Source organism: Magnolia sinica, chromosome 15, assembly GCF_029962835.1.
Source record: "Magnolia sinica isolate HGM2019 chromosome 15, MsV1, whole genome shotgun sequence".
NCBI lineage: Eukaryota > Viridiplantae > Streptophyta > Magnoliopsida > Magnoliales > Magnoliaceae > Magnolia > Magnolia sinica.
Window position 1 is genome coordinate 15,611,345 of NC_080587.1, and position 27,680 is coordinate 15,639,024.

The 27,680-nt window shown below is 38.7% G+C and overlaps 1 protein-coding gene and 3 long non-coding RNA genes across 7 annotated transcripts; 2 read left to right on the plus strand and 2 right to left on the minus strand.

The window, feature by feature from the left end:
• The first annotated feature begins 6,145 nt into the window (after positions 1-6,145).
• Positions 6,146-8,153, plus strand: LOC131227613 (glutathione transferase GST 23-like). The gene is made up of 2 exons (XM_058223418.1): positions 6,146-6,468; positions 7,664-8,153. The coding sequence occupies exons 1-2, from the start codon at positions 6,160-6,162 to the stop codon at positions 8,024-8,026; spliced, it is 672 nt and encodes a 223-aa protein (XP_058079401.1). The 5' UTR covers positions 6,146-6,159; the 3' UTR covers positions 8,027-8,153.
• Positions 8,154-15,156: 7,003 nt separating this feature from the next.
• On the minus strand, positions 15,157-17,252 carry LOC131227284 (uncharacterized). 3 transcript variants are annotated; one of them, XR_009162161.1, is made up of 3 exons: positions 17,113-17,252; positions 15,550-15,641; positions 15,157-15,256 (listed from the first exon to the last, which is right to left on the minus strand). It is a non-coding gene; the product is annotated as an uncharacterized LOC131227284 (long non-coding RNA). The 3 variants fall into 3 exon arrangements; XR_009162162.1 differs by lacking the exon at positions 17,113-17,252 and adding an exon at positions 15,720-15,738; XR_009162160.1 differs by lacking the exon at positions 17,113-17,252 and having other exon boundaries at positions 15,550-15,768.
• Positions 17,253-21,324: 4,072 nt separating this feature from the next.
• Positions 21,325-23,429, minus strand: LOC131227286 (uncharacterized). The gene is made up of 3 exons (XR_009162166.1): positions 23,250-23,429; positions 22,797-22,898; positions 21,325-21,465 (listed from the first exon to the last, which is right to left on the minus strand). It is a non-coding gene; the product is annotated as an uncharacterized LOC131227286 (long non-coding RNA).
• A 2,476-nt stretch (positions 23,430-25,905) lies between these two features.
• Positions 25,906-27,382, plus strand: LOC131227287 (uncharacterized). Of its 2 annotated transcripts, XR_009162168.1 has the most exons (4): positions 25,906-26,468; positions 26,540-26,861; positions 26,970-27,049; positions 27,273-27,382. It is a non-coding gene; the product is annotated as an uncharacterized LOC131227287 (long non-coding RNA). The 2 variants fall into 2 exon arrangements; XR_009162167.1 differs by lacking the exon at positions 25,906-26,468 and having other exon boundaries at positions 26,518-26,861.
• The last annotated feature ends 298 nt before the right edge of the window (positions 27,383-27,680 follow it).

Sequence of the window (27,680 nt, forward strand, 5' to 3'; positions counted from 1 at the left end):
CTGAAAAATCTTATACTTATTGTCGAGACACTTCCATGTCATAGAGTCAACCGGATGACCCATCTTTCTGGCATGTAGTTGCCCGGTTGAGTGCCATGACATCACTTTCGCCACCTATGATACACTATACATTCTTTCTAGTCTTGGTATTAATGAAAAATACCTTAAAACCTTAACAGGTACTTCAATCCAACTTAATTGCGGATCCAATTCTGTCGTTGTAACGCCCTGAATTTCAGGGGTCGAGTAATACTCGACTCCCTATATCCGGGTGTCACTTATGCTTTGTGGAAGTGGATGATTTTGGTTTTTACTTGGTGTGTGAGCATTCAAGAAATTAAATGGATCGTACAAGTACACTGAAATAAACATAACTTAAGATATAACTAGCAAAATGATGAGTTTACGTTTAGTGTATGGGACCACGTCCCAGCAAAATACATACAGTCCAAAAATACAAAATATCCCTGCCTTAAGGCCCCATCGCTGGCCCTAGGGCAGCCTATGACAACCCACTCAGCAGTTGAAAGTACGAGAGCTCCTCCTCGACATCTATGGTTGCCTCAGCTAGCACATCGGACTCTTTGATACCTGCATTTAAGATAGGGTCTGATTTTTTTATTTTAAAACACCGTCCCAGAGTGGGAGTGAGTGATCAACTTTGTAGTTCCATTGACATCAAGTTACACAAGTTATCAATTCCATAGGCACAATTAATGAAAAACAACTAAGCATAGGATCCCTAAATACTATTGTTAATGCACATGCATGCTATTATGATATGATGCATGCCCTCACAATCTAACACTCCCTCATAGCAACCTTATCTTATATTCGTAAATGACCAACACTCCCTCATTACGCGACCTCAACTGCCGAGTCGCCACCTATCTAATGCAATGCGATAATGATCAAGTTACCCGAGTGTTTAGTTATGTCTGTTTGTCCAATAAGATTGGGGAAACGAAGGCACTCCCATGAAATCAAAGGCCCTAACCTGATCACGAGGCCTAGGGCATCGTAGCGACCCTTCTCTTGTAACCCTTGATCTGTCTGGGTTCTTCACTCCCAACTGAGCTCATACGATAGCTAATATTTAAATTGCATTGCTCGCGGTTACTACAGGAAGCTCGTCACCCCAACGTAGGCCGATAACTTGAACAAAGTGTTCCATATCACCATGCCTGGCTCTTGAGACTTATGGATCTTAGCACTAATGGTTGTACGTGGGCGTTCTAGGGGCATGGGGTGTCTTAGGTTCAGGCGGGCGTGACCATACATGATAAACACATAGTTGGCCAGCTAGTGGACTAATTTGACTGATTTATGTGAACTATGGCGCAACTGGCACTTGGTGCCAGCAGCCCGTGTAGTCCAACTACTGCTGGCTGTCCATGTTCTACCTGGATCGGTCAGATTGGCCTCGAGCAGCCAACTTGATAGGGCTGCCTATATGACTTTTGCAATTTGCTGGCCAACCCAATTGGTCAGTCAGTTAACATTTCAAAGCAGGTCACATACATTACTTATTTTAGGAAATTGCAGGCATGGCAATAAATCAGGGCATTCTATTCGAATTGAGCATTATGCCAGACAAGCGAATATATTGCCCCAAATCATCGCAGACTTCACAATTATCAAGCAATTAGTTGCATGCATCAGAGAATAGAGTAAATCATGGACAACAGTTGAATAATTCTGTCCTATTTTAGCATGAAATCAAAGTTCGGCTATACTAAGCATGATTCGCAAGTTCATGGAAGATGAACAATCAAAGGTTACTTGCTGATTAACATACGCATCATAATTTTCACAACACAATCATTATTTGCAACATAGGTTCAATAATTGGTTGTCTAAGGATAATGGTCTGCATCTAAAAGTAGTCCGTTGAATTCTTAGCACCGCCTCTAGGATTTGGGTCCATGGATTGGTGTATCGAAGCCCTACGTCAATGAGATTAACTTATAAGAGCACATGCAAATGGCCTATAATGCCGAAGTTTGAAGAGGGCCTGAGGATTACCTCTTCTTGACCGCCGAGCTACCCCTATGACGGGGCGTGGTGGCGATTTCCAAGGTGGGTCAGTAACAGTGTGGAAATCCTCCGAAACAGCTCCCTAAGGAGCTCCTTCTTCCACTTCTCCCCACTCCCTCCCTCTCTCTCTCTCTCTCTCTCTTGTAGATGTAATTTGTATGAGAGTGAGGGAGTGAATTTTTAGTTCTTATATATATCCCAAATTTTTTGTCTAAATAGCCCTGGGGGCCCTTTTCTAGCATGCGTGCCCTTAGTGGGCTAAATTTTGGCCCATAGGGTTATTTCAGGGACCCATTGGCTCATCCACGCCATGGGGCAGGCACTACACGTCCGAATAAAATGGTGTGGCCGAACAGATTAATCAGACTCTCTTAGAGAGGGCCCGATGCATGTTAAGTAATGCTAGGTTGGGCAAGAACCTACGGACTGAGGTCATTAACACAACTTGCTATTTAATGAACCGGTCCTCTTTTAAGGCAATTGAATATAAGATCCCAGATGAAGTATGGAGTAGTCATAAAATGGACTACTCAGATTTGCCCATATTTGGTTGTGAGGCTTACTCTCATGTACCATCAATTGAGAGAGATAAGTTAGACCGTAGAGCCAAAAAATATATTTTTGTAAGATATAGTGTTGGTGTGAAAGGTTACATATTATACGACAAGGTCACATGCAAGGTCATCACTAGGCGTAATGTCAGATTCAATGAAAGTTTCTTATTCCTCAAGAATGATCAAGAGGAGCAAGATGAACTAGAAAGGTTAATTGTAAACGTCTAGGTTGACACAGATGATACTCAAGCAGAGACAGATCCGCAGATAGAGGTACCACTACACCAAAATCATGGATTTTGAATGAATAAGGCTTTGGTTTAAGAATGGCCTAAAATCGTTCTAAATTTAGAACAGTTTTAGACCATTTTAAATTTGAAAAAAGAAAAAGAAAAAGAAAAAGAAGAGGGTTGCCATTCTTTAGATTTTTTTTACTCTCTCTCTCTCTCTCTCTCTCTCTCTTAGTCGATCCCATTTTGACGACCACACCGCGAGATTACAGGTTACCAGTAAGATACATGACGACTTTAATATCGTATATGCCCTCATTACAGATAAGGGGGACCTGTCTACTATTCGAAAGGCTCTTGATGAGCCTGATACAATAAAGTGGAAGGCAGCTATGAACGATGAGATGAACTTTTTGTACAAGAACCACACAAGGGAGCTAGTGGAGCTTCCTATGGCTAAAAAGTGATTGGATGCAAGTGATTATTTAAAAGGAAACATGATATATACAAAGCGAAGCTGGTGGCGAAGAGTTATGCTCAAAGAGAAGGAATCGATTTGACAGAGATATTCACGTCAGTAGTTAAGTAGGTATCTATCAGATTCATGTTGACGTTAGTTACCTAATACAATCTCAAGATGGAACAGATGAACATGAATACTGCATTCTTGCACGAGGAATTGGAAGAGCAGATGTACATGAAGCAACCAGAGGGCTATGAAGTTAAAGGGATAGAGAACAAAGTTTACAGGTTAATGAGGTCCTTATAAGACTTAAAATAGTCACCTAGGCAGTGGTATAAAAAATTGATTTCTTTATGTTGAGTTAGAAATTTATTAGTTGTGAATACGATCACTATGTCTATTAAAAGACACCGAGTGATGGAAAATTCATCATCATAGTATTGTATGTTGATAATATGTTAATCATTATTCATGATATGTCTGAAATCAACGTATTGAAGACTTAGTTATCAGGGACATTTCAGATGAAAGATCTGGGGGCTGCAAATAGGGTGGATATTCATAGAGAGAGGAATATAAGCACACTTTGATTATCATAAGCAGAATACATTGAAAAGGTGTTGATCAAGTATGAGATGGATTATGCAAAACTGGTGATCATTTCCCACGCAGCTCACTTCAAGCTTTCCTCAGAATAATGTCCCAAAATAGATCAAGAAAAGCAGGATATGTCTCATGTGTCTTATTCGAATGCAGTTGACTGTTTAATATATGCCATGATCTGTACGATACCAGATATTTCACAAACAGTCGGTGTTGTGAGTAGATACATGTTAAACCTGATAAGCAACATTAGGAAGCTGTGAAATGGCTACTTCGATACATTCGAGACTACGTCTTAACTTTTGAGAAGACATGAGCAAAGTTGGTTGGGTATGTGGATTCAGATTATGCAGGAAGTACGTGGATTCTAAAAAGTCGACTTCAGGTTACTCGTTTGTAATAGCGGGTGGAGCAATTAGTTGGATGTCGAAGCTTCAGTCTGTGATGACTCTTTCCATGACTGAAGTAGAATACATGATAGTGACAGAAGTATTTAAAGAAGGTGTTTGGTTAAGAGGTATGATAAATCAATTGAGGCTTCATCAGGAGGTGTGTCGGTTAACTGTGATAGCGAGAGTGCTATCAATTTGGCAAAAAATTATATTTATCACTTACATACTAAACACATCAATGTTCGTCATCATTTTATCCGATAGGTGCTTGAGGAATGAGGTGTAACTCTAGAGAAGATTCACACCTGCATGAATCTGACAGACATGCTTACCAAGGTGGCTCCTACAGAGAAGTTCAAGTTCTTTACGACTTCTCTGGGCTTGGCGATGGTGTAAAAAGAAGACAGAGTGTGCATAAGAAGCGTTAATAGAGTTATGATGTAAGGCGGAGAGAAGAGAAGAAGACAAGAATCTACACTTTGATAAATGAAGACATGGTGGAGATTGTTGTATTTGATGTTTTTAATCAAGTTTTATATTTCCTTTTCCTTTTGGGATTCTTCACAGTTTCCTTTTCCATTTAGGATGGGATTCTTCCCAGTTTCCTTTTCCATTTGAGATTCTTTCTAAGGCTATATATATGGGTGTAAACAGAATTAGAAAATATTCTAAGGGTTTTCAAATTCATCCAAGGGGCTCAAAGGGTGTAGCAAGGGTGAGATTCGAGGTTGTTCAAATTGAGTAAGCTCTTTCTCTTTGTAATTTTGCTTTCATAGTATTCATTTGTCGCTTTGTGCTATGGTTTTTTCACACAATGATTTTTCCACATTAAAATCTTTGTGTAATTCTCCCTTTTGCTTGGTCCCATTGGGTTGCCATCCTACATCGGCCTCTATGTGCTTTTGCGGTCCCCCAGCATGCCCACCGTTAAAAAAACTTCCAAGAGCCCACCATAATGTTATTGATGGTGGAGACAATCAGAGATTTTACGTAAACATTATAATGGGGCCCACCGGAGCCCCTTCTCATTTTCTCACCGAAGGCAGGGGAATGATAATTATAACATTAATGCCTAGCTTTTGGAAAGCCATTTTGAAAAATGGGAGGTAGTAATTTGTAAAATTCCCTTTTATCCAATGTTGCGTATGCGATGATGCCATAGCAAGTTGGCTGGTCGCATTTTGCTAAAGAGACCGTCAAAAGTGGATGACAGCCTTCCAATGCAATTAATTGCATTTAAACATCTGGATCATCCATATAGTTAATCTGGACCGTCCATTTGGTCTGGGATACTCTTAATATGTTACCATGAAAAATAATTCTAATTAGATGACCCAAAAGCTTAGACAGCGGCATCACAAATGGATGGACTAGATCATTTATAGGAGGTAGGTCCAGTCAGGGATGTTTAGGAGAATTCAATTGCTGAGCTTTTTCAACAGAAGACAGGGAAGAGTAGCATTGACCTAGTGGACTGTACAGATTGATGATATGGATTTTGGACATGTCCAATGAAACCATATGCATTAGAAGGTTTTCATACACTTGGCCTATAAAACCATTTGTTTCGTCAGTACAACTCTCTATGTTTGACCGAACAGACCCATAGTCATCACCGTCACCATCATTTGATCGGCTGGCGCCCACCGATGCATCCTACACATGGTTAAAAATAAAATAATCAAGAGCCCAAATTCAGAAAAGTCGAATCAGATGGTTGACATCATCAAATCAACGCAAAGGACTACCCAAATGGGGTCCTTAGATCTTATAGCTAGAGTGACGTACGTGCATGCATCATCTTTAGCTCTTTGAATGTATCTTTATAAATAGGGAGGAGAAGAAGATGAGCTTCCTGGAAGCTTGAAATTTCAATTGAAATGGGAGAAGTGAAGGTGGTTGGAGCAATCCCAAGCCCATACTGTTATAGGATTGAATGGGCCCTCAAGCACAAGGGAATCACATACGAATATGTAGAAGAAGATCTACGTAATAAAAGTCCTCTGCTTTTGGAGTACAATCCTGTTTACAAGAAGGTCCCAGTGCTCTTGCATGGTGGAAATCCAGTCACGGAATCGCTTGTCATTCTCGAATACATCGATGAAACGTGGAAGGAGAAACCCATATTGCCAGAAGATCCTTACGAGCGAGCAATGGCACGGTTCTGGGCCAAGTTCGCCGATGAGAAGGTGATCTTTTTATCATTTGTTATTCAAGTTTTTAATTTTATTTATTTTTGGGGATGTTTGGTTGCACTAATTTTTATGAAATATCATTTAAATTTGCACCAAATTTGACTATTTCATTATGAAATAGCACAAAATTTCAATATATTTAATGCAACCAAACGCACCCTTACCTCTAACATGAAAAGAGATGCAAAGTAGAGTTGGAGTCAAGCTAGCTGTTACTCTTAATTGAATCAAATTATTGGAATTTAATTCAATTGAGCATCCAAACATAACCTGATTACGAGTTCAAGTAGAACTTTTTAGAGAATTAGATCAATTTCTTTTAGGTATATATTCTAAGCAATGATCTATAATAAAATCTTGATAACTTATTGGCATCCAATGTGTTGCTCGAGTGGGCCCACCTACGATCATGGTACATTTGGGTAGGTGGGTTCCACCGTCGCTTGCACATGGTCCCAAAGTCATGCTAATTAGATGATTGTAACCATCCAAATGCAAAGATGGAAGAGTACCCTTGTCCAAGTGGTTGTGATATTCCAATCAGTGTAATCTTTGGGGCCCATATGGGTTGTTGTGCTCATACTGCACTCATTTTGGTGGGTCCCACATGGGAATTTACAATGCCACAAGTTAAGAAGGACCCAAACAGGATTGTAGCTGGTAAGAGGATGAGCTCAAACTCCCTAAAAACGTGACTTAACTATTTACTATAAATAGTAAACTTATTATTTACTATAAATAGTAAACTTACTATTTATAGATGGTTGTGATTTCTACTAGACTTCAGGGTTTTTGGCTAAAAATAGTCGGTGTCCAATTTAGCCCAATCACGTTACTCTCCTAAAATTTCTAAGCCATTTTCATGCTCGAACTAAAACTTACTATAAATAGTAAAAATGAAATCAAAATGGACTTTTGACTGTTGGAATCTCACAAATTCAGAGTGGGTGACCGGGCACGGCAGGGTTAGTTGCCTAAAGTAGCTTCTCCTACCCCCAAAATCATATATTTTACATCGAATATCTCATTCCGGTTTGCCTACATTAGTGTTTTGATGGTCCTGATCACTTCTGCCTCTAATTAGGCCTTCTCTGGTCCATCTTGGCCGTGAAAGTGTCCACGACCCGTTCTACATCAGTAGCTCTGTTCAGTTGGTTAATTCTTCAATAACACATTCCTAATGATGCAGTGTTTGTTTAGCATTATCACTGCTTTCCTCTCGCAAGGAAAAGAGCAGGAACAAGCAATAGAATCCTCATTAGAAGCGCTCAAAACCCTTGATGCAGAGCTTGAAGGGAAGAAATTCTTCGGAGGAGAGACGATCGGATTGGTAGATATAGTGGCTGGTTGGATCCCGCATTGGCTCCCTGCGTATGAGGAAGTGGCAGGCATAAAACTATTCGACGCTCATCGATTCCCATCATTAGATGAATGGGCCAAGAATTTCAACGAAGTTCTAGTTATCAAAGAGAATCTCCCACCTCGTGATAAGATGATGACAGTCTACCATGGCATGAGGAAGAACATGGTTTCATCAGCCGCCAGCAAATAACTATCTTTTCTTATTATATGATGTAGTTAAAATCCATGTATTTCGCTAATAATGCATTAATAAGGACTTTAGAAAGTTTCTTTCCTTCTCCTTATTTTGAGCAATTTGTGAGGACAGTTCGATGAAGTGATTGTAGCACACGTGTGAGATCTGGATCATTCATTAGGTGTAGTACTAGTACTTGTGTGAGATTTGGGCCATTCATTAGATGGGGCCTCACAAATGGTGGGCTACACGTTTTTGGCGAGATGCATCTCTATGGCTACATTTGGCAACCTTTGGGGCTTTCAAACTATGTATCTGGTGGGCCCCACCCTTAGGTGACGGTCCAAAAAGATGGATATGGTCAGTTCATCAGCTGGACTGCAAGCATATCCTAGATGTTGATTTAAGTAATGCCCACCAGAAGAAACAGTGAGCGTTAGGTGGTTTTGCCCCACTTCTTTCGATCTGGCACTCCATGAAGTAATCCACGACTTACAGCAATACCTCAGATGGTCACATTTTCCAACCTCTGGAAGGCATTCAAGCCATGAATCTGGTGGGACCCACCCTTTAGATGACCTCAACCAAAGATCAAGATTGGCTGCAGGTGTATCCTAAATGATGTTTGTTGGCTAAATTTTAGAATTTCATTGTTGTCCTCCACATGCCACGCAGAGTGCAACCTGAATTTTGGCCCTTCATCAACAAGATAGGGCCCGCCAAATGCACAGTAAGATACGCTACACGTGCATTTGGAGTTTGCAAAGTCCATAAGTAGAACATCAACCGTATTTTTACGTCAAATATTGCTGAGAAGAACCCAAGCCAAACCACACCCAATTTTTGGCCATACCCAATCAGCACAAAACATGATTTTTCATGACTAATAAAACTACCCCAAATCAACACAATCACAATATATCCATTGGAGAGATCCAAGGGCTAGGATTATCCATCAACCTCACATCATGGACCATGGCCTTTCACAACATCACCAACAAAAAAATCAAGGCTATGTGGACATTGAGATTCACACAGATGGCGGATTGCGCTCACGCCGGATTTGGTTTTGAGTTTAAATATAATTAGAAATGGTTATATTTGATTGGAGTCATCACTAGCCAATTAATCCAATTCCATGGTCGACTAGACCTTGTAGAAACGTTATGATAGAAAATTCAAGGATTCACTATCCTAAAATGACTCCTTAATTTGTAACTAAAAATTTTGAGTAATAGACCACGCTTATAGAGAGGCAAGGGGTTAGGCACCTACTCTGCCTATACAAACATATGATCTTTATTTCATAAGATCTCATGAATTATTGAGGATTTGGATTAGTTCTTGCATACCAATGATACAATGTATGTAATGTCGTGTTAGATGCAGCTCCTATGACAAGCAGTAGCCTAAGCTGAATAAATTTGCCTTGGCTCTTCTACTTGCCGAAGCATAAGTCAACCAGTCTAAGTTTCTAATGGACAAGATCTAGTTAACTCGGTGAGTCATAGAGCATATGTTTGAACTGATCAGGTGTTGAGTACTGCGTATATAATGTAAATATATATGTAAAGATGTGTGTGTGATGCAATGTTGAATGGAATGCCAATGATAAGCTACAGTTTCGATTAGATAAATCCGCCTTGATTCTTCCACTTGCCAAAGCGTAAACTAATTGATTAGAGTTCTGATGGATAGGATTCGATTATATCATTAAGTCGTAGGGCATGTGCTCATAATAGATTAAGTGTGCAATGCTATGTGATGCAATGCTATAGGTAAGACAAGAAAAAAGGATGGAGAAGGAAATAGATGTTGCACAATGCTTATGTAAAAATGGATGAAATTGATTGAAAGTTGGACAATAAGATAGATGGTAGTGTTTGCTGCTTGGAAATGGGCGGGGTCAGTGGGCCCCACCTCAGGCCCCACCATGATGCGTGTTGACCATCAACACCATGCATTTGATGGATCCCCTTTGGGAATTGGGATCCCCCAAAAATATGCCACTCAAGGGACTTAGGTGGTCCACACTTCAAAGCAGCAGGGGTTGAACATCTACCATTGAAACCCTTTTTGGGTACAAGAAGTTTTGGATATATATGATATTTGTTTTTCCTCTTTATTCTGGTCTTTGTGACCTTATAAACAGATTGGATGGAAAATTCAACGTTATGGTGGGCCCCATGTGGGACCCACCTCACGCATGTATTATATACACGCCACCCATCCGTTGTATGGTATGGGTCCACCCCACACGTATGACACGTGTGGTAGGTGGGACCCACCTTCTGTATATATTATAACCACACCGTCCCTCCACTTAGCTGGGACGGGCAAGAGCTTTGAATAGCCACCTTAATGTATGGTTTAATCCAAGCCGCTCATCTATTGAATGCTGGACCTACAACCCAGCACCACACAACTGCTGATTGACATCAGCAAGCTGTGTGGGCTTGATCGTGATGTATGTGTTACATCTCGCACCGTCCATTTGTGGGGACTCCAACAGCAACAACTGCTGGATTGACGTCACCAAGATGTACGTGTTTCTTCACACCGTCCACAACTGGACAATGCAATGCGGGGCCACCGTGATGTATTTGTTATCCACGCCATCCACCTACTCTGGTAATAGGTGGGGCCCACCTTGATCTATGAATTATGTATCTGCACCATCCAGATCGCTGTGTGGAGCCCACCTTAAAGTATGTATTTGATCCCCATCGTCCATCTATTTAATGGTGGCCAGCAGCTGCTGCACGTGCAGCAGTAGCTCGGGGGTGCACCGTGATATATGTATTCCTCCAAGCCATCCGTCTGTATTGCCATGTACAGCCCACCTTCATGTTTTATATCTACACCGTCCGTGCGGTGACTCACCATGATGCAGGTGCTGTATCTTCACCATCCAACCATTTTCAGAGATAATTTTATGGCATGAGAAAAAGAATGAGACAGATCTAGTTATGCAGTGGACCACACTTCCAAAACAGTGGGATTGAACGTCTACCATTCACACTCTTTTGGGTCACAGAAGTTCTGGACCAATATGATATTTATTTTTTCCTATTAGTTCAGGTCATTGTGACCTTATGAACAGACTGGATGGAAAATACATGTTATGATGGCCGCCCGTGAAATTTTTGTACAGTGGGAATCACTGTCTCCACTGCTATTGTGATGTGGTCCAACTGACCTTTTGATCACTATCACCACTGTTATTTATGGTATGGTCTAGGTGATCTTTCGATATGATTCATACGACTCTAAAATGATCTAAAAAAAATTTAGATGAATGGTGTAGATGGTGTAGCCCAAGCAGTGCAGCCCACTTGTTGTATTTGAGAGGCCCAATATGATGTATTTGGGGCCATGGGTTAAGGTCCATTGTTATGTATTTGGAGCCTATGGGTAGAGGCCTATTGTGATATATTTAAGACCCATGGGATGTGGCCCTTTGCGATGTATATTAGGCTCATGTCAGAGGCCCATTGTGATGAATATGCGGCCCACCTGATGTGTATTAGGCCCTTCTGTGAGGCCATGGGCCCATTATATGTTTGACCCTATGTGGGCCACCCCCCTTGGGAGCAATGTTGATTGAATGTCCACATTGATGGGTAATGATGGTTAGATGTCCATATTGTGACCTTCCCTTAGGCCTTGTTAGGCCTATTCTCACCCATTCCGATTGTCAAGGCCGAGTCAGATTGTCAAGGCCAATTCCGATTGTTGAGGCCGATTCTGATTTGAGGCTGATTGTATAGGCCAATTATCGAGGCCGATTTCGATTGTTGAGGCCGACCGCCGAGGTCGATTTCAATTGCCGAGGCCGATTGTCGAGACCCATGTGATGTATATGTAGTTGAGGCCCATTGTGATGTGTATTCAGCCCGTGTTTAAGGCCTAATGTGATGAATATGAGGTCTATGTGATGAGGCCCATTATGATGCATTTGAGGGCCAGGCGATGGAGCCCATTGTGATGTATATTAGGCCCATGTGAGAGGCTCATCGTGATGTGTATTAAGCTCTTGAGCGAGGCCCATAGTGTTGTATATTAGGCCCTTATGTGAGGCCATGGGTCCACTATACATTAGGCTCCATATGGGTCATTCCTAGGGGGCAATGTTGGTTAAATATCCACATTGTCAAGGTCGATAGTTGATGCCGGTCATTAATACCAATTATGAGTATGTGATAACATAACATCATGATACATGCACATACACATCATCTGTATGTTTGTTATGAGATGTGGTTGACCATTACATATATCATTGGGTAAGTTGTTATGAGACTCCCTGATAGGCGGAGGTTATCTCACATGAGCGCATGGTATGTCCAGGATTGATGTATGACTGAATTGTATGACTCATGCATCTTACATTGTGTGTTGTGATTACTGTACGCTCTAGCTACATTAGAGCTGTAGCCTCCATAGGCATATCATGGATGGCTAGATGGGACACCGAAAATATTTTATTAGCATCGGGCTGCCATAAATAGCCCTGGGTGAAAATCCCAAAACCCTCTTGGTACCAGAGGACGTCCTAACGTCGAGACCAAGTGGATATATGAGCGCCCGAGTGTCGAATACCCAAAAGCCGCATCTCCCATTATATCGTAGTCAGTTGGGAGGGAGTGTGGCCTTACCCGCCTAAGGGAGTAGGCATAGCTAGGCTGAGTCTGACCAGCTCCTAAATGGGTCCACTATCGACAAGCTGGGTAGGCATTGGTATACTGCTGGCAGGCGGGTAGTGAGGTCTTTTCCACTCACTGAGCTGCACGGCCTGCAGAGGCGGTAGCCAGTTTGGAGTGTACTAGACCTCGGTGATGATCCCAGAGATATACAGTACTAATTTGTAGAGCAGGAGTTGCATACTCAGCATTATATTCATTCATTCATTTACTCACTATCCACTGGGGCTGGTGGTGCGCAACTATTGTTATGTGTACTTTCGCAATGGCCAGGATTTTGGTTGGGGCGCGCGACTAACCTGAGATCAGGAGCTTACCGCATTGAGTTTATCTATCTAAATTTACGTATGAGACTGGTTAGGATAGAAGTCCTTTATGATAGGCCCCATAGCCTGCGATACCACGTACTATCATCCCAACTTCACACTGCAGCTTGGTCATTTCATTCGCACCACATATTGCATATTGCGTTACATCCTTGGTATATGGCATTTTGGGTTGCTATGTTTCTACACTTATATGGCCTAGACAGACTTAGCAGGAATTACATATTGCATTGTACCCTCGGCATCTGATATTTGGCTCTCTTGACTCCTTATTTGCAAAGCTGATTCATATTGCGTACTCTGATATTGTATGACTTATGGATTTGTCAATATTTTCTACTTACTTTGATATTGTATGGTTTGTGGATTTATTAGTATCTTCGTTTACTCTGATATTACATTCTGAGCACGTATATACTGCTCACACACTTACACCACCCTCTAAGCTTTCTATAAGCTTATGCACGATCGATGCGTGCAGGTGGCATTAGGTTGCAGCAGCGTCGAGCTTGGAATGTGCAGCGAACTTTTGGAGCTTTAATTTTGATATATGTATTTCCCTTTCAGCATTGTATTTAAGCGATTATATTAGTGAATTTGTGATGGTGATATTGCCTTTGTGTTTTGGGTAAACTTGTGGTTATGCTGATTACGAGTTAAATGTACATTGGAAAATCCTCTTTGAAGGATCCCAGGATCGGAATCTGGCATATGGACGCTAGGAGCCGAGAATGGGGTACTACAGAGGCTGTTGGCACTGGATTCGGCGATCGAAAATTTTGTGAGCCCGGTTTCCGAGTTTGGGGCGTGACAGATAACAACTTTGTGAATTCAATTCTAGGCTTTTGTGAGTGAGTATGCTATGACTGGAAAAGATGCTGACATTGGAAGTCTTTTGGTAGCACTGGTAGAAGCTGGATTCCTTATTGGATTGAAATGGAACAGGTCTGTATATTCATGTTTTTTTTTTCCATCATGAAGGGCTTGTCTTGTGTAAGATTTTTGTGTGTCCATGTGTGTGTGAGTGCAGATTCATGAATTGATAGTCTTTGGTCATTTCTACCTTCATTGCTCGTCCATGATGGGTGGTTTTATGAGCGTTGTGCTTCCATTCTATATATGGATTTCTCCTCATGGTGTTTATTTCCTCATGCCTGCAGATAAGATCCACAACAAAATGGGTGAAGGTTAGTTTCTGCAACAAACATAATCTCAAGTGATAAATATTCTGTTTGTCTTATGTGATATTTAAAGCATGTTGTAAGTTTTCCTGTCCATGTATAGGCCTTGCATGATAGCAAACACAGTGGGCTTCTATCTCTTAAAGTTAGTGCCTTGACTTGAGAAATTCTTCAGATGTTCTTATATTGGGATTAGAAAAACCTTATTAGCAGAAGTACCAATTATTAACTTGCATTGTGCTATCTATTTTTTGCTGTCTCTCTTCATCACTAGAGTAATTCTACCCTTAATTAAAAGAGTATTGAAATCCTTGTCATGTTATTTTGGTTACCTTTTTGCAGGTGCAAGCTGGTCTTTCTGCACTTGAAGATGCAATGGAGGCAGGATATGAAGATTTCAAGGTAACACTACAACAAATGTAACTTTTTGCGGCGCTCAAAAGCGCCGGTGAAAACCCCCAAAAGCGCCGCAAATAGATTTAGCGGCGCTATACAAGCGCCGATAAATGGGTATGTCGCTAAAAGTTATGTCGGCGCTAGATACTTTCTTCCAACGCTTGTCTGAGCGCCGATAATGCAGTTTTTTCCCGACGCGAATAAACGCCGGCAAAAGTCAATCCGAGCGCCGTTTAACATGGTTTCTGAACACTTTTTCTCCCGGAAAAGCGCCGTAAGATTTCTACAGAAACGCCGCTAAAAGCCTTTGTATGGAAAAGAGGCCCTAGCATGCCAGTAATTTTTATTATTATATATAATTCAATCGAAACCTATATTTTTTAAATATTTGAAACATAAAAATGATGCAAATGATGCAATAAAAATAAAACTGAATGTTAAACAAAATTTATAGTACTACATAATAAAAATATATATATAATATTTATTACAATAAATTGAAAATGGTCTTGAATTTAAATAAATAAATTTAACAAAAAAAAAAAAAACAAATCCTCTGTATGGTCTACTCCTAGCACGAGCGGCGTCAAAAGGCTGAAGTGCTTGTAGGCCTAAATTTAGGCACAATTGATTAAAATCCTGCACAGAAGGAAAAAAAGAAAAGTTAAAAAGTAGCATTCAACAAATTGATGCATGGGAAACAATCAATCCTTTGATCCCGACCTTAAAAAATCAAAAACTATCAAGGCAACAAATGTTGTAACTTGAATTCCATTACAAGCGAAACAAAAAAGAAGGTAAAATAGAAAGCCAACATGCTAACAAACAAACGAATGTCGCAGCACATCTATGCTTTACACAATCAATTGAAAGATAAATCAACTTATAAATAAAGATGAACATACTAATATTTTACAAAGTTGAGAGCTTACTTTCTTATGAAGAGCCCAGACATTTATATAGCCTTTAGTGATCTGTTCTTGCAGCTCTACAAATTCCCAGGTATCATCGGCCAAATACTCCCCTGACAGTAAAACACATGGATTTTGTTGTAAACAAAGCAAATCCGATACATGCCCCATGACAGATTCATGTATCTTACTTTGGATGCGGGTTGATGATAGAAATGCAGACAAGGAAGTTTCAAGCTAGCACATATGCCTGTGGCAGTTTTGGACACAAGTGTGGGGGAGATGGGTTTGTGGTGTGATGGAAACAGAAATACTAATTTTATCATTTCTGGATGGATGTGAGAAGGCGATCTCACCATCCAGTAGTATTTCATGAAGAGATTATTTTATTTGGTAAGTTGGGGTTTTTCCCTTCTCTCTTTCACTTGGTAGTACTGACATGCTCTACTAAAATGGCAAGGATTAAGGTTACAGGCTTCTAAAAACGGCACAACCATAGGATACTCAGATTGAACAAATGGACAATGGCCTTCAATTGGAAACACAGAGTTCAGGTTGGGCCAATTGGGTTCAAGTTGACCCAACTGAAGTTGTACACTTATGGTGCACACTTCATGGAACTGTATGAAAACATCCATTGTACAAGCATTTCTCTATAACAATATGACAAAGAAAAACTAGCAGTTTAATGAAAGAAAAGGTCTCACCAAAGAATACAAGCCACTGGTGTCCATAAAAAGCAGAGGGCCCGAAGCAATTCTGTTAGATAAGTCAATGAGACGAATGAACCCTTTTACCGGTATAACACAAAATTCCAAGAAAACATTTTAAAGGGCACTACCTGATGAATGGCCTAGACAACATACCTATGCCACATTGGCATCTGTGTGTACCACTGAAAAAACACTCAGTCCTATTCATGAGAATATTGTTCAACATTTCTCGCTCTTAAAACTTACCTTAGCAACAGTACCAAGAAAGAAGATGGCATGCCGTACAGTCGGGGCCTGGGAACGAAACGAGGGAGTAGGGTTTATACACACACACACACACACACACACACACACACACACACACACACACACACACACAGAGTGATATGCATGGGCTGTTTTAGATAGCGCCGGTGAAAGATGCACCCAAAGTGCTGAGTAAGCACGTGTTTGTTGTAGTGCTAGCTTGATCCAATCACGACTGGGCTAAACTTCTCAATCTGAGTCACTCAACTCAACTAATGCTCCATGTCAACTGCCTCTACCAATAAACCATATATGTAAATTCTATTCATGACCATCTACATCAATTTTTATAACATAACCTATTAATACTTATTATAATTATAAACATAAGAAATTTTTTTTGAAATAAAAGTTCTATGAGCTACCAAATAAGGAAAACCAAATCTACATATGGCAATTGCAGTCATTGTTAACGTATTCATCTAAACAAAGCAGTCAAAACTGAAAACAGATCAACCAGTAATGAAATTGTGTTGTGATGTGGAAAATAAAGACTAGACAGGTGAACCCCCTGAAATATTGTTCTGTTTGTTTCAAGTACTACTTTCAAGGAACAATATATTACTTTGGCTTTGTGAAAGCACTGCATCAAAAACCAATTTCACAGGGTGCCATTGTGCATGTATCCAGGTATCTGGTACAACATCACGAAGTATATGCTATGTGGCTCCAATGAAGAAGTTCCATGTATCACAGATCAAATTGATATGAGTCAGTGGAAATAAACAAAAGCATCTCTGGATGGGAGAAGTTGACAAATAGAAGAGCATGTCCTGATTAGAAAGACTATTGCAAGGTCAATCAACAAGATGGGAGAAGCACCTGCATGACTTGTATGCAGCATTCAACTTTCTAGAAAATCAAAACTGATATACTAAAACAAGGAAATCCATTAATTCTCCTGATAAATCAACTAGGCACAAAACATTGACCACAATCTCAATATTCCTCGCATGAAATCCATTAATTCTCCTGATAAATCAAAACTGATATACTAAAACAAGGAACCAATTGAAGAAGTCGACAAAATTTCCACAGCTGGTAGAGGACTAAATATATCTAAATTCCAATGTGGCATACGCTTGTTATCATACAACTTAGTATCTTTGTAATTGAGGATTGGATTAGTAAGGTCTCTAAATCACCTTTACTCCTTTAAAATAATAATAATAACAACAATGGAAATTTGGGGGAAAACAATCTTATTAGGGATATGCATGAAAAAAACCCATTCATGTCGACATCAGATTAACAGTCTGGAACATGCAAAATGATCAAAACCAAAATCTATAGAAATTTGGGGGAAAACAGAAACTGAGTAAGGAAAATCATAGAAAACAGAAACCTTATACCTTTCAAACCTAGCATCTTCAGCATCCCCATTGAGAGAAAAGTGACAACTCTTCCCACAGGATACAAGACCAAGGAAAGCCATGCAACTGGCCTGACCTAGTGTCATTGCCCACAATGGGTCAAATGAATTATAAATAATCACTTCCCCTCACTTGTAGAAATTAGACAAAGTACACATTTGTATAAAAGAAATATATCAGTAAAAGAATGAACGTAGACAATTAGGACCAATGGTCCAAATCCAACTTACATGTAAGCGCACTTAATGAACTAAAGGGGCATTATATGATCCTCCAGTCATAGCTTGTACAAGTGGGGCTCACTGGTTGATTTATAGTGGCATGAAGCTTGAAGCAAAGTAGCAAAATATTCAGGTGCAGGTGGAGATGTGCGCCTATTTCAAAAAGATGAGCTGTCACTACCTTTGACAAATCCTGTAATGGTCTTTAATACCAGTGATTTGCATGAAATGTGCAAGATGAAGCATCAAGATCTTTGAGATGTTTCAGTTAAAAGGTTTCAAGTTACCTGTAGTTCCAGATGAGAAAAGGATATTCATGAATGCTTCCACAGGTTGTTCTACTGCAGTATAATCCTTAGTCCTGCAATTTTGAGGAGGAATATACACTTAGAACTCCAAAAAACAAAGTTAGACATGGCCTATAGTTTCATGAAGAAAGAAAGGAAGCACTAACAGATTCACGTGCAGAAGCGAAGCAGCATCTATCTCAAATATTAGCAAGTATAAATGGCGAAGAAGCAGGAGCCAGAAAACAAGTCCATAGCACAAGTTCAAAGCATGAGCAGCACATAGTAGAAGGAACCTGCAACTAAGATAATCTCTACTCTTTTTCCAACTTGAAGAACTCCCGTACATCCCTTGTACCATTGCCCTAATTGAGAATTGGCAGTAATGATGAAACGTTACAAAACCATTTCAATAAAACCATTTCATCATCATCATTAGTCTTGCCTTGCTATTTGGACTTTGGTTTTACGAATCTTGCTTCACCAATCGAGATTCAAAATGGGAATTCTCATGATTACTTGGCACAAGTCCAAAAATAAGCTGCCTATTTAACATCGACCTCCCTCCTTTACCCAAGTTGGGGACAAACTGGCACATCCATACCAGGAGAAGTTTCATATGAAATTCTTCGCATATGCCAAATATCATCAACCAATATGGGTCTATGCATGTCCAAAAACAGTATGCATGTTTTTAAATAGTGAATGATCATGACAAGATACAAATGTACGGAACCTTAAGAAATTTAATCAAGGACAGGAATGCCAAATATCATCACAATAAAACATCTCATCCTAACATATTGAAGGGTAGAAATCGATAAAATGCAATTTTCGAGGAATGGAGTCAAACGCACCTCAGTGTATTTGAATTGTTATTCGACATTCCTGATGACAAAACTGCATTCCAGGCACTTGAAGGTCCCTTGTAGAAGCTCTAGCTAGACCTCATTCGTCCGTGTCTATGGGAGATTGGAAAATATGTGTGATGACAATGACAACCAGGGTTAACAAAAAAGTTTTGCGAAGGCTCCTTGCAATTCTCATAAGTAGCTTTGACAATCTCCTTATTCAGCAATCTTGAATTAACTTTCTCCAAGAACTTCCAAGTACAGCTCATGAAAATTTGGCTCAATGCTTGCTCTGTCAAATATAATGTCCCAGTAAAGTAAAAATCACCTGATGAAACTAAAAGTTATTCATAAGATTTTTCTCACCTTTTCATCACCATATACCGAGCAAACCATGGATAGTACTACTCTTTCAGGACATCAATAAATTCTTTTGCTTTCCCATCCATATTTGAAGCTGAAATATTATTAATAATAAATAAAATCTTGTCCTGTATCTCTGATGCAGGTTCCTGCATGAAATAAACAACAAACTCAAAACTTTCAAAATACAATTGAGATAATACCTGAATAGTCAAATAACATATAGTAAGCACAAAACAAACAGAGACGTGACTTTTGTCAATGCCACAAAGAACTATTTGCCAACATGCTAACTGTTATAAAAGAATTCAAAGAAGAAGATACAACAGCGAAAATCGCCAAAATAAAAAATAAAATTAGCTGATGTCAGAAGCATCATTTGAAGTAAGGAAGAACATACATACTGATGTCAGAAGCATCATTTGAAGTAAGGAAGAACATACATACTGATGTCAGAAGCATCATTTAAAAGCTAGGTGAGTCACTTGAATCGGTATTAAAGAAAAGTCAGCAATGATAAAAGACTAGAAATAAGATCCATTACCAACTACATAATTCACAGACCCACATTTTACTTGCATAAATTGCAGTAATTCAAAATGGGAAGCTTTAAGGATTCTCTTTACTTGCATAAATTGCAGTTTTCTATTTTTTTTTTTTTTTTACATTCAAATCAACACTGCAAATTAGGAAACATTGACACTTGACGCCCCATCTCAAAATTTGTGAGAACACCCAAGGTTAGATATTGCTCATGTTGCAAGTAACATCACTGGCTCTTCTATTACAACCAAGCTATGTAAAATAACATACGACAAACAAAAAATTTTCGAGATGATCGTATAAGATTTGCTCAATCAGAATCTGATCCATGCACATGCATTATATATGAGGAAGAAAGATTCGTAACTGATTATCTAACAATTAAAAACTGATTATCTTATGGAATATGAAAAGCCTGAAGGAATATGACGTCAAAATTTAGTTTGTCGATGTCATCTCCGACAAAAGACTCTCATAACCTCACGTGTTTGATATTCACAATTCCAAGCACTAACCACAGGCTACATCAGAAGAACCATGCATGGCATAACAGGCATAAATCGAAAAAACCACCAATGCACCAGCCATACAATCTTTTCAACATAGTAGATATTTGGAAATTTTAACTTCTAGCTGACCCCAATTAATTGGGATAAAGTTTAGATGATGATGAGATACTTGGAAATTTTAAAGAGGGTGAAGTAACCAAAAAAAATAAATTCCATTTATTCAACCTTTGAACTCAGTTCTTTGATAACATGGGAATAAATGGGAGATGCCTACTTTGAAGAGGTTAAGTCCTCAGGCAACATTTTCAATCACCGACATCTTGTCAGTTCCTCCAAAATGCCAAAGCATAACGGAAAATGATTGAAATTAAGGTATTAGATGAGTTAAACTTTAGAGGCATACAGAGAACAATTTTCAACTAAGATGGTGACAACTGACTAATTTGTTCACAGAATTGGTCGGCAGGCCTGACATTGCACTTGTCACATACAGGAGCCACTGATATGCAACTAAGATGGCGACAACTGCTAAAACACTTACAAGAACTGCAGCAGCTGCAGAAGGAAACAGTGAAAAAAGCATAAATGAGCTCCTGTATGTGACATTGCACTTGACAGTGATTGCATAAATAAGATGTTCTTCATGTTCAGTACTTAAAAGGTGGAAATAATACTGATAATAGAACTCGCAACAAACTATGACAGTCTACCTTCTAATAACTGAGACACCACATAGCCTTTTACAAAAATCCACCCCAGTATATACTGATCCTGCATTCAGTAAGAAAAATAAATAATAATAATAATGTTACAAAAGCGTTCTCCTTGTAAATCAAACAGTGCACATATCTACTACCATTTGACTTTCAGTAAGACATACTTGCCATATTAAAAACATCCTTTGAGGAGAAAAAAAATTCCAAGCATATTTCTTTAATGTAGAACACTTGGATTTTGAAATGGAAATGCTATTGACATTTTACTTCTCCAAAGAAAAATTCTCTAGACAGATTTTTTTTTTTTTTTTTTTTAAATAGCCATAACAGCTGTATATTTGAGATAATGCCTGCTGTGCTAGCAACCGTCCTTCAACAGTTAATTATAGAATTATAATAATCAACTACAGGAAATCTTTATTATAAGACTTGATAGGTCAAAAATAATTTGTAACATTATTATTATAATAATCAACTACAAGAAATCTTTATTATAATAATCAACTATAAGAAATCTTTCAAGTAAGTTTATACCTCATTTGTAACATGAAAACAAAGAACACGTGTAATAAATAAAAGACAGCTGAAATAGAAAATAGATTTCATCCCTGCTATGGCTACTCTCTTTTTGAACCCCACACCGCCCATATGTGCTATTGTGATACTGTCAACGCACAGTACATCAGGTGGGCACCAATGTGGATATAATGTGGCCCAAAAGGCCAGCCTGGTATAGTCCATGCCTTTTTTATTTATTCTTTTTTTGGTCATGCATGTGCGGTAGACCTGATTGACCCAAGCAGCCTAATTTTCAGGTCAAGCCACATATCCCTAGTGGGGCACACCATATGAACAACTTGAATCTTTCTAGGAGAGACGAATTCACAACCCTACTCTTACAAGTAGACATAACATTTCTCATTGCATTTTGAACCACATAGCCTTTTCATGGTCGTTAGGAAAACAGGGAACAATAAAGGGATTGTATAACTCAACAGTTACCACCTTTATATGAAGGAAACCAAAATCATATCCATCTGCCCGACCTGATTTCTGATCTTCCCCAAATCTTGTCTTGATTCAGCCATTACATAATGGCTATATCTTAAAGGATTAAAGGACTAGTATAATGCTTGAAGATCTCACATAAATTTCAGTTTCGCACAATCTTCATCATTTTTCGCAACTATCCTCGGTGATTAAACAATTTATCTGGTGGGACCCACCCCATGGATGGGCTAGAGTGAAAAAATAGCAAAAATCAGACAATTCTTCTTTTCTTCTTTTAAACAGTCCTGTAAAACCACAATGGGACTTGCATTTTCTTTTTCCCATCAATCGTGGCTAATACATTGGCAAATGGTTTCAATGATGCTGTTGCCTCACCCCAAAACAGAGGACAGTTGATCGTCCACACCATTAAGCTATGCCAGCATAGGTGCCAATATTCCAAGCCATCCATCAATCACAATCCACCATCTAGATTTCCTGGACCATAAAACAGATGTGGCTATTCAGAGGATGATGCCACAGTGCATGAAACAAATCAATGGCTACAACAAACTTCTGCTAGATCTCCACTTCTTCATCCTTATTATATTGCTCTAATGCATGTCATGCACACAGGAAGACTAACGAAGAAGAATGATTTGTTTTCCATAATGGACTATCTGCTGGTGATTCATCTCAAATCCTAAAACAGATTCAAAAGAAAATGATGGACAAGATACAAACAGGAACAATATATATATATATATATATATATATATATATATATATATATATATATATATATATATATATATATATATATATATATATGAAGGTTTTAGCTAATACCTTTGAACTTGTGAATCAGATCAACACCATCAACAACCCTGATTCGAGAATCTGCAGATGTAATAAGCACTTCTAAATTAGGGATTCGACCATGCAAATCCCTAAAAATGGATTCGACAATGCAAATCCCTAAAAATGGATTCTACAACGCAAATCCCTAATTAGGAATTTGTATTTAACAAAACATATTCCTAATCAAGTATTCTAAAATAGATCATACCTAAGAATCTGAGATTCACCAGCAGCAGAAGACCGAACTGCAGCAGAGTGCAGAAAACAGATCCAAAACCCTAGGAAACAAGAGAGTAGCAGATCTAGATACTACGGAGAGATCCCAAAGCAACCGTGAGAGAGAAAGAGGAGAGAGAGAAGGAGAGAGTCGTGGAGTTGTAGAGAGAGAGAGAGAGAGAGAGTGAGAGAGAGAGAGAGAGAGAGAGAGAGAGAGAGAGAGAGAGAGAGGTGAGAGTTTTTTTTTTTTTAATATGGTACGAGAGCGAGAGAGAGAGAGATGTGAGAGAGTTTTTATTTTTTTTAATATCCGTCGTTAGGTCTTTGTTAGTGCCGATAAACGTGTAGCGCAAATGCCTTTTTTACCGCTTTTTGTTGTAGTGTAATCAACCCAATTTCTCAAAATCTATATTTTTTTAATTGTAAGATTGATGTCAGCAGAATGTTTTCCTTCAAACAAGAGGTTGGCTAATCCCATATGCTTGTAAAAGGCAGCCCAACATGTATTGCATCTGCAAATGAGGTGCATGGGTGCCAATCCTACCCTCCAACTGTTTCCCACCTTGTAGATGCCTTTCCTCAAAATCAGGCCCATCAACTGATTCGTTTCTCATGTTTAATAATTGTAATGATACGATGTGGCCCATCTGAGTTGTGATAAATGGCCTCACTTTTATGCGAGGCAATCTAAACTCAAATTAAACTAACTAAATTATGTACCAATGTCTTTATGTCGGATATCTCGGACACTTGAGACTTCAAGTTTTGACCATTTCAATACAATTCTAGGTGTAACTTGCAAGCATTTCATAGCTTTAAACAAACCATTTTAATAGTCTCTGGGATATTGAGACTTCAAGTTTTGTGTTCAATCATCATCTTACTTGCACATCCATGGACCAGGTGCTTTTTGATAAAGCAAAGCTTACGATTGAGAGGGGAGAAAATTGCCATCTTCTTTTGTTGATATGGTGAATAGGATGCTTGTGTGTCATGTTTTACATGTCTGACTTTTCTTGTGACTTAAAAAGTTTTCATTCTCTCATTGAAGTAGCATATCATACATATATAGTCTAGAAGGGATGTGTGCATCTATCTAGCAACCAAAAGGCACATGCCTAGTATCAATTGTCTTGCCTTCCAAACACATAAACACCGTGCATTCAAATCTAGCAACAGATGTTCTTGCTACACAGGCCATTCGAAAACATTAATCCATGGTTGAATATTTGTTACGTAGCTCCCATTTGTTATTACTTGAGAGATCATATGCAATTCATGAAGATTATTCTACTCTTCTATTAGGCGGAAGCTCTTGATTTGGAGAAAATTATGCTTCAAACAGTAGCAGAAGTTGCAGAGGACTGGAGACTAGATGATATAAGCGGGCTCTTGGCTCGTTTTAATTTTAAACCCAACATGCTTGACAGAAAAGTCTCACTTTTGAGTGGTGATGAGAAGGTATGTGAAATGTCTTCTACCATGCTATTTTTGTTCTGATTTCTTACATCCAGTGGTTTTAATAGATTAGTTGCATAACATTGTTCCTGTTTTATTTCCCCAATCAAGATCATGCCATTTTCAATCATCTGAGTTTTTTTAACTACTCCCATATGTTATGGGAACAATAACTATCTTTCAAACCAACAAAAAAAAGAAAGAAAAAGAAGAAAAAAAAAACAATGAGACCTGCAGCTTTCATGAGCTGTGCACTGTATAAATTCTTAGGGCCTTATTTCAATTGTACTTAATCCATGTGAAAGATCCAATCTGTTAAATTTTGGTTTCACTTGTACTTACTTTAGCTTCACTTTGCTAAGTTGTTTGTTGTGTTGATAGGCCAGCATGTGGGTAAATTCCGACCCAAGCCCATTAATAGTCTTGCGTTATTTTCAGTCCATGGCACATAGACAGCAGTGCCGAACTGATGGACAGTTGAGATTTGGCATGTACAACATGGGCACGTGGTAAGAGTAGGATTCTCCATCATGGTCAAGCAAGCAACTTTTGTAATTGTGTCATTTTGCTATTAAGATGTGCTAGTTATTTATTTACTGGCGGAGCTGCTTCTGTGATGTGGTGTAGCAAAAGAATGGCCCCGCTTACATGCAAGTAGCATGTGATGGGACAATGCTGCTTCCGGCAAATAACGTTTACTATGTAAGTTTACGTATCTTCTCTCTGTTTTCACATGGAAAATGGAAGTACTGAACGTCTGAATTTGCCAGGATTAACCTCTCAAGCTCCTCAGTTGAGTGGATCAATCGATTTTTGCTTCAGGTGACTTTCATGATGGGGCCTGCCATTTGCATGCTTGTCTCACAGGCGACTCATTAGCAGGAAAGATGGAGCTGCATACTAAGCAAGCATATAGCTAGCTGTAGGTGATCAGTTTTCAATGAATCTGCTTGTGGTCCATTTGGTTGGATAAGGTATTTTTGGATTTTGGTTGTAGACGATTTTTTATTTGATGTGAATTGACAGTGGTCTCAAATCAACTTAATTAATTGAATTAGTTTGTAGTCCATCATTGGATGGGGATGAGATCAAACTTGGTGAGAATGGATGGGATTGCAGTGCTCTGAGTTTGAAATATCAAAGTTGTTTGTATCAATTCTCTGGTGAGGGGAATGGGGGCATGGAGCATGAAGCATGTCTGAGGGGTTAAAGGCTTACACACAGTCACTGTTAGTCAGCTGATGTGGTATTGTTTTTGGGGGATCACATTTGTTCATGGATAGAACATATTGATATTTTTTCCTCCGATGGATTGGAGAGGTTGGGAGACATGATTGTTGGTTGGGCGATTAGATTGCTGAAGAGGTTTTTGGATCTTTAATTTATAGCTTTAATATAAAATGTAAAGTGCGTTACTAAATGCCTTTTATTGGTTTTCAAATCATGTGACCTCAAGTGTTGTGTATGGATTGGGGAGGTTACTACTAGCAGGTTGCTAGCTTTCGTTGTTGAATGAGGTTGAAATAAAAAAAGGTGGTAGAATGTCTTCCATTGTGGTCCCTTAATTAAGCAACCTAGAGTATTTAAAGCTAAGATGATGACAGCATAACACTGCACTGAATATTTTGTTTGGTGAAACTGGATTATCGCAACACAACTCTTGATTTGTGATGACTCTGGAAAGTAATCACATTGGAATTTCAAGTGGTACTTTTGAAGAATGGGCTTAATGTGGTGGACCCAATTGAGAGTGGAAGAGCAGCAGTATTGCAAAAGTTTAGTACAGTTGCATCTCTGGAAGGAGGCTAGGTTGCTTGGAGTTGTTTGAATCATGGGATGAGGCATCAACCTTCACGCTGCTAACCATGTAATCATTGTTGACGGTTCGTGGAATCCTACTTATGATCTTCAGGCTCAGGTTTGGAGGTATGACATAATCGAGATATTTATTTTCTAAAAAAAATTAATGCTTAATCTTTTGGAGCGGAGTTTTCTCATTGTTCTTTGTTTCTAAAATGTATTGCATTCTTGCAGGTATTGGTAAACAAAGTCAATTTTTGCATATCGTTTGATGGCACATGGAACTATGGAAGAAAAAAATATATAAACGGCAGGTCTAGATAAAACATGACTACTAATAAATGATGTGTATGAGGCTTTACTTACCATCATATTGTAAATCTCTAGATCCCATTTTATTGAATTTTTTTTTAAAAAAAAAAACTGTAGATCTCATTTTATTTTCAAATCTTTCTTCTACAACCAAAGTTTGGAAGGGAAGAAAATGGATTTTTTATTTTATTTTAATTTTTTTGTGATTTTTTGTTACTGCAACAGGTGACAAAGGAGGGACTTGCTGCAAAGGGTGGTTGATAGGCAACAAATGCATCAAACAATTTCTAATTAAGGTCCTGCATCTCTTGGATTTGTATTTTAATTGATGGGACATAATTATGATGATAATTTGTTTAGTTTTTAGGGCAAATAATATTCTTTACATTACCTTATCTCATTAGTATCTAACCTAATTTTGGCGATTTACTATATATTTAGATTAGTTTCTTATTCAGGCCTTCTGAGCATCCAAATACATTGATATTTAGTCCAGTTTCATATTTAGCTCAATCTTGTGAATGTTTCTTACTAAAAAAATCTTGTGAATTATTTTTTGAATGACTATCAGGTGTAATATTAAAAAAATAATAAAAAATTAAAAAAATCTGATATATATATTTTTTATTCACA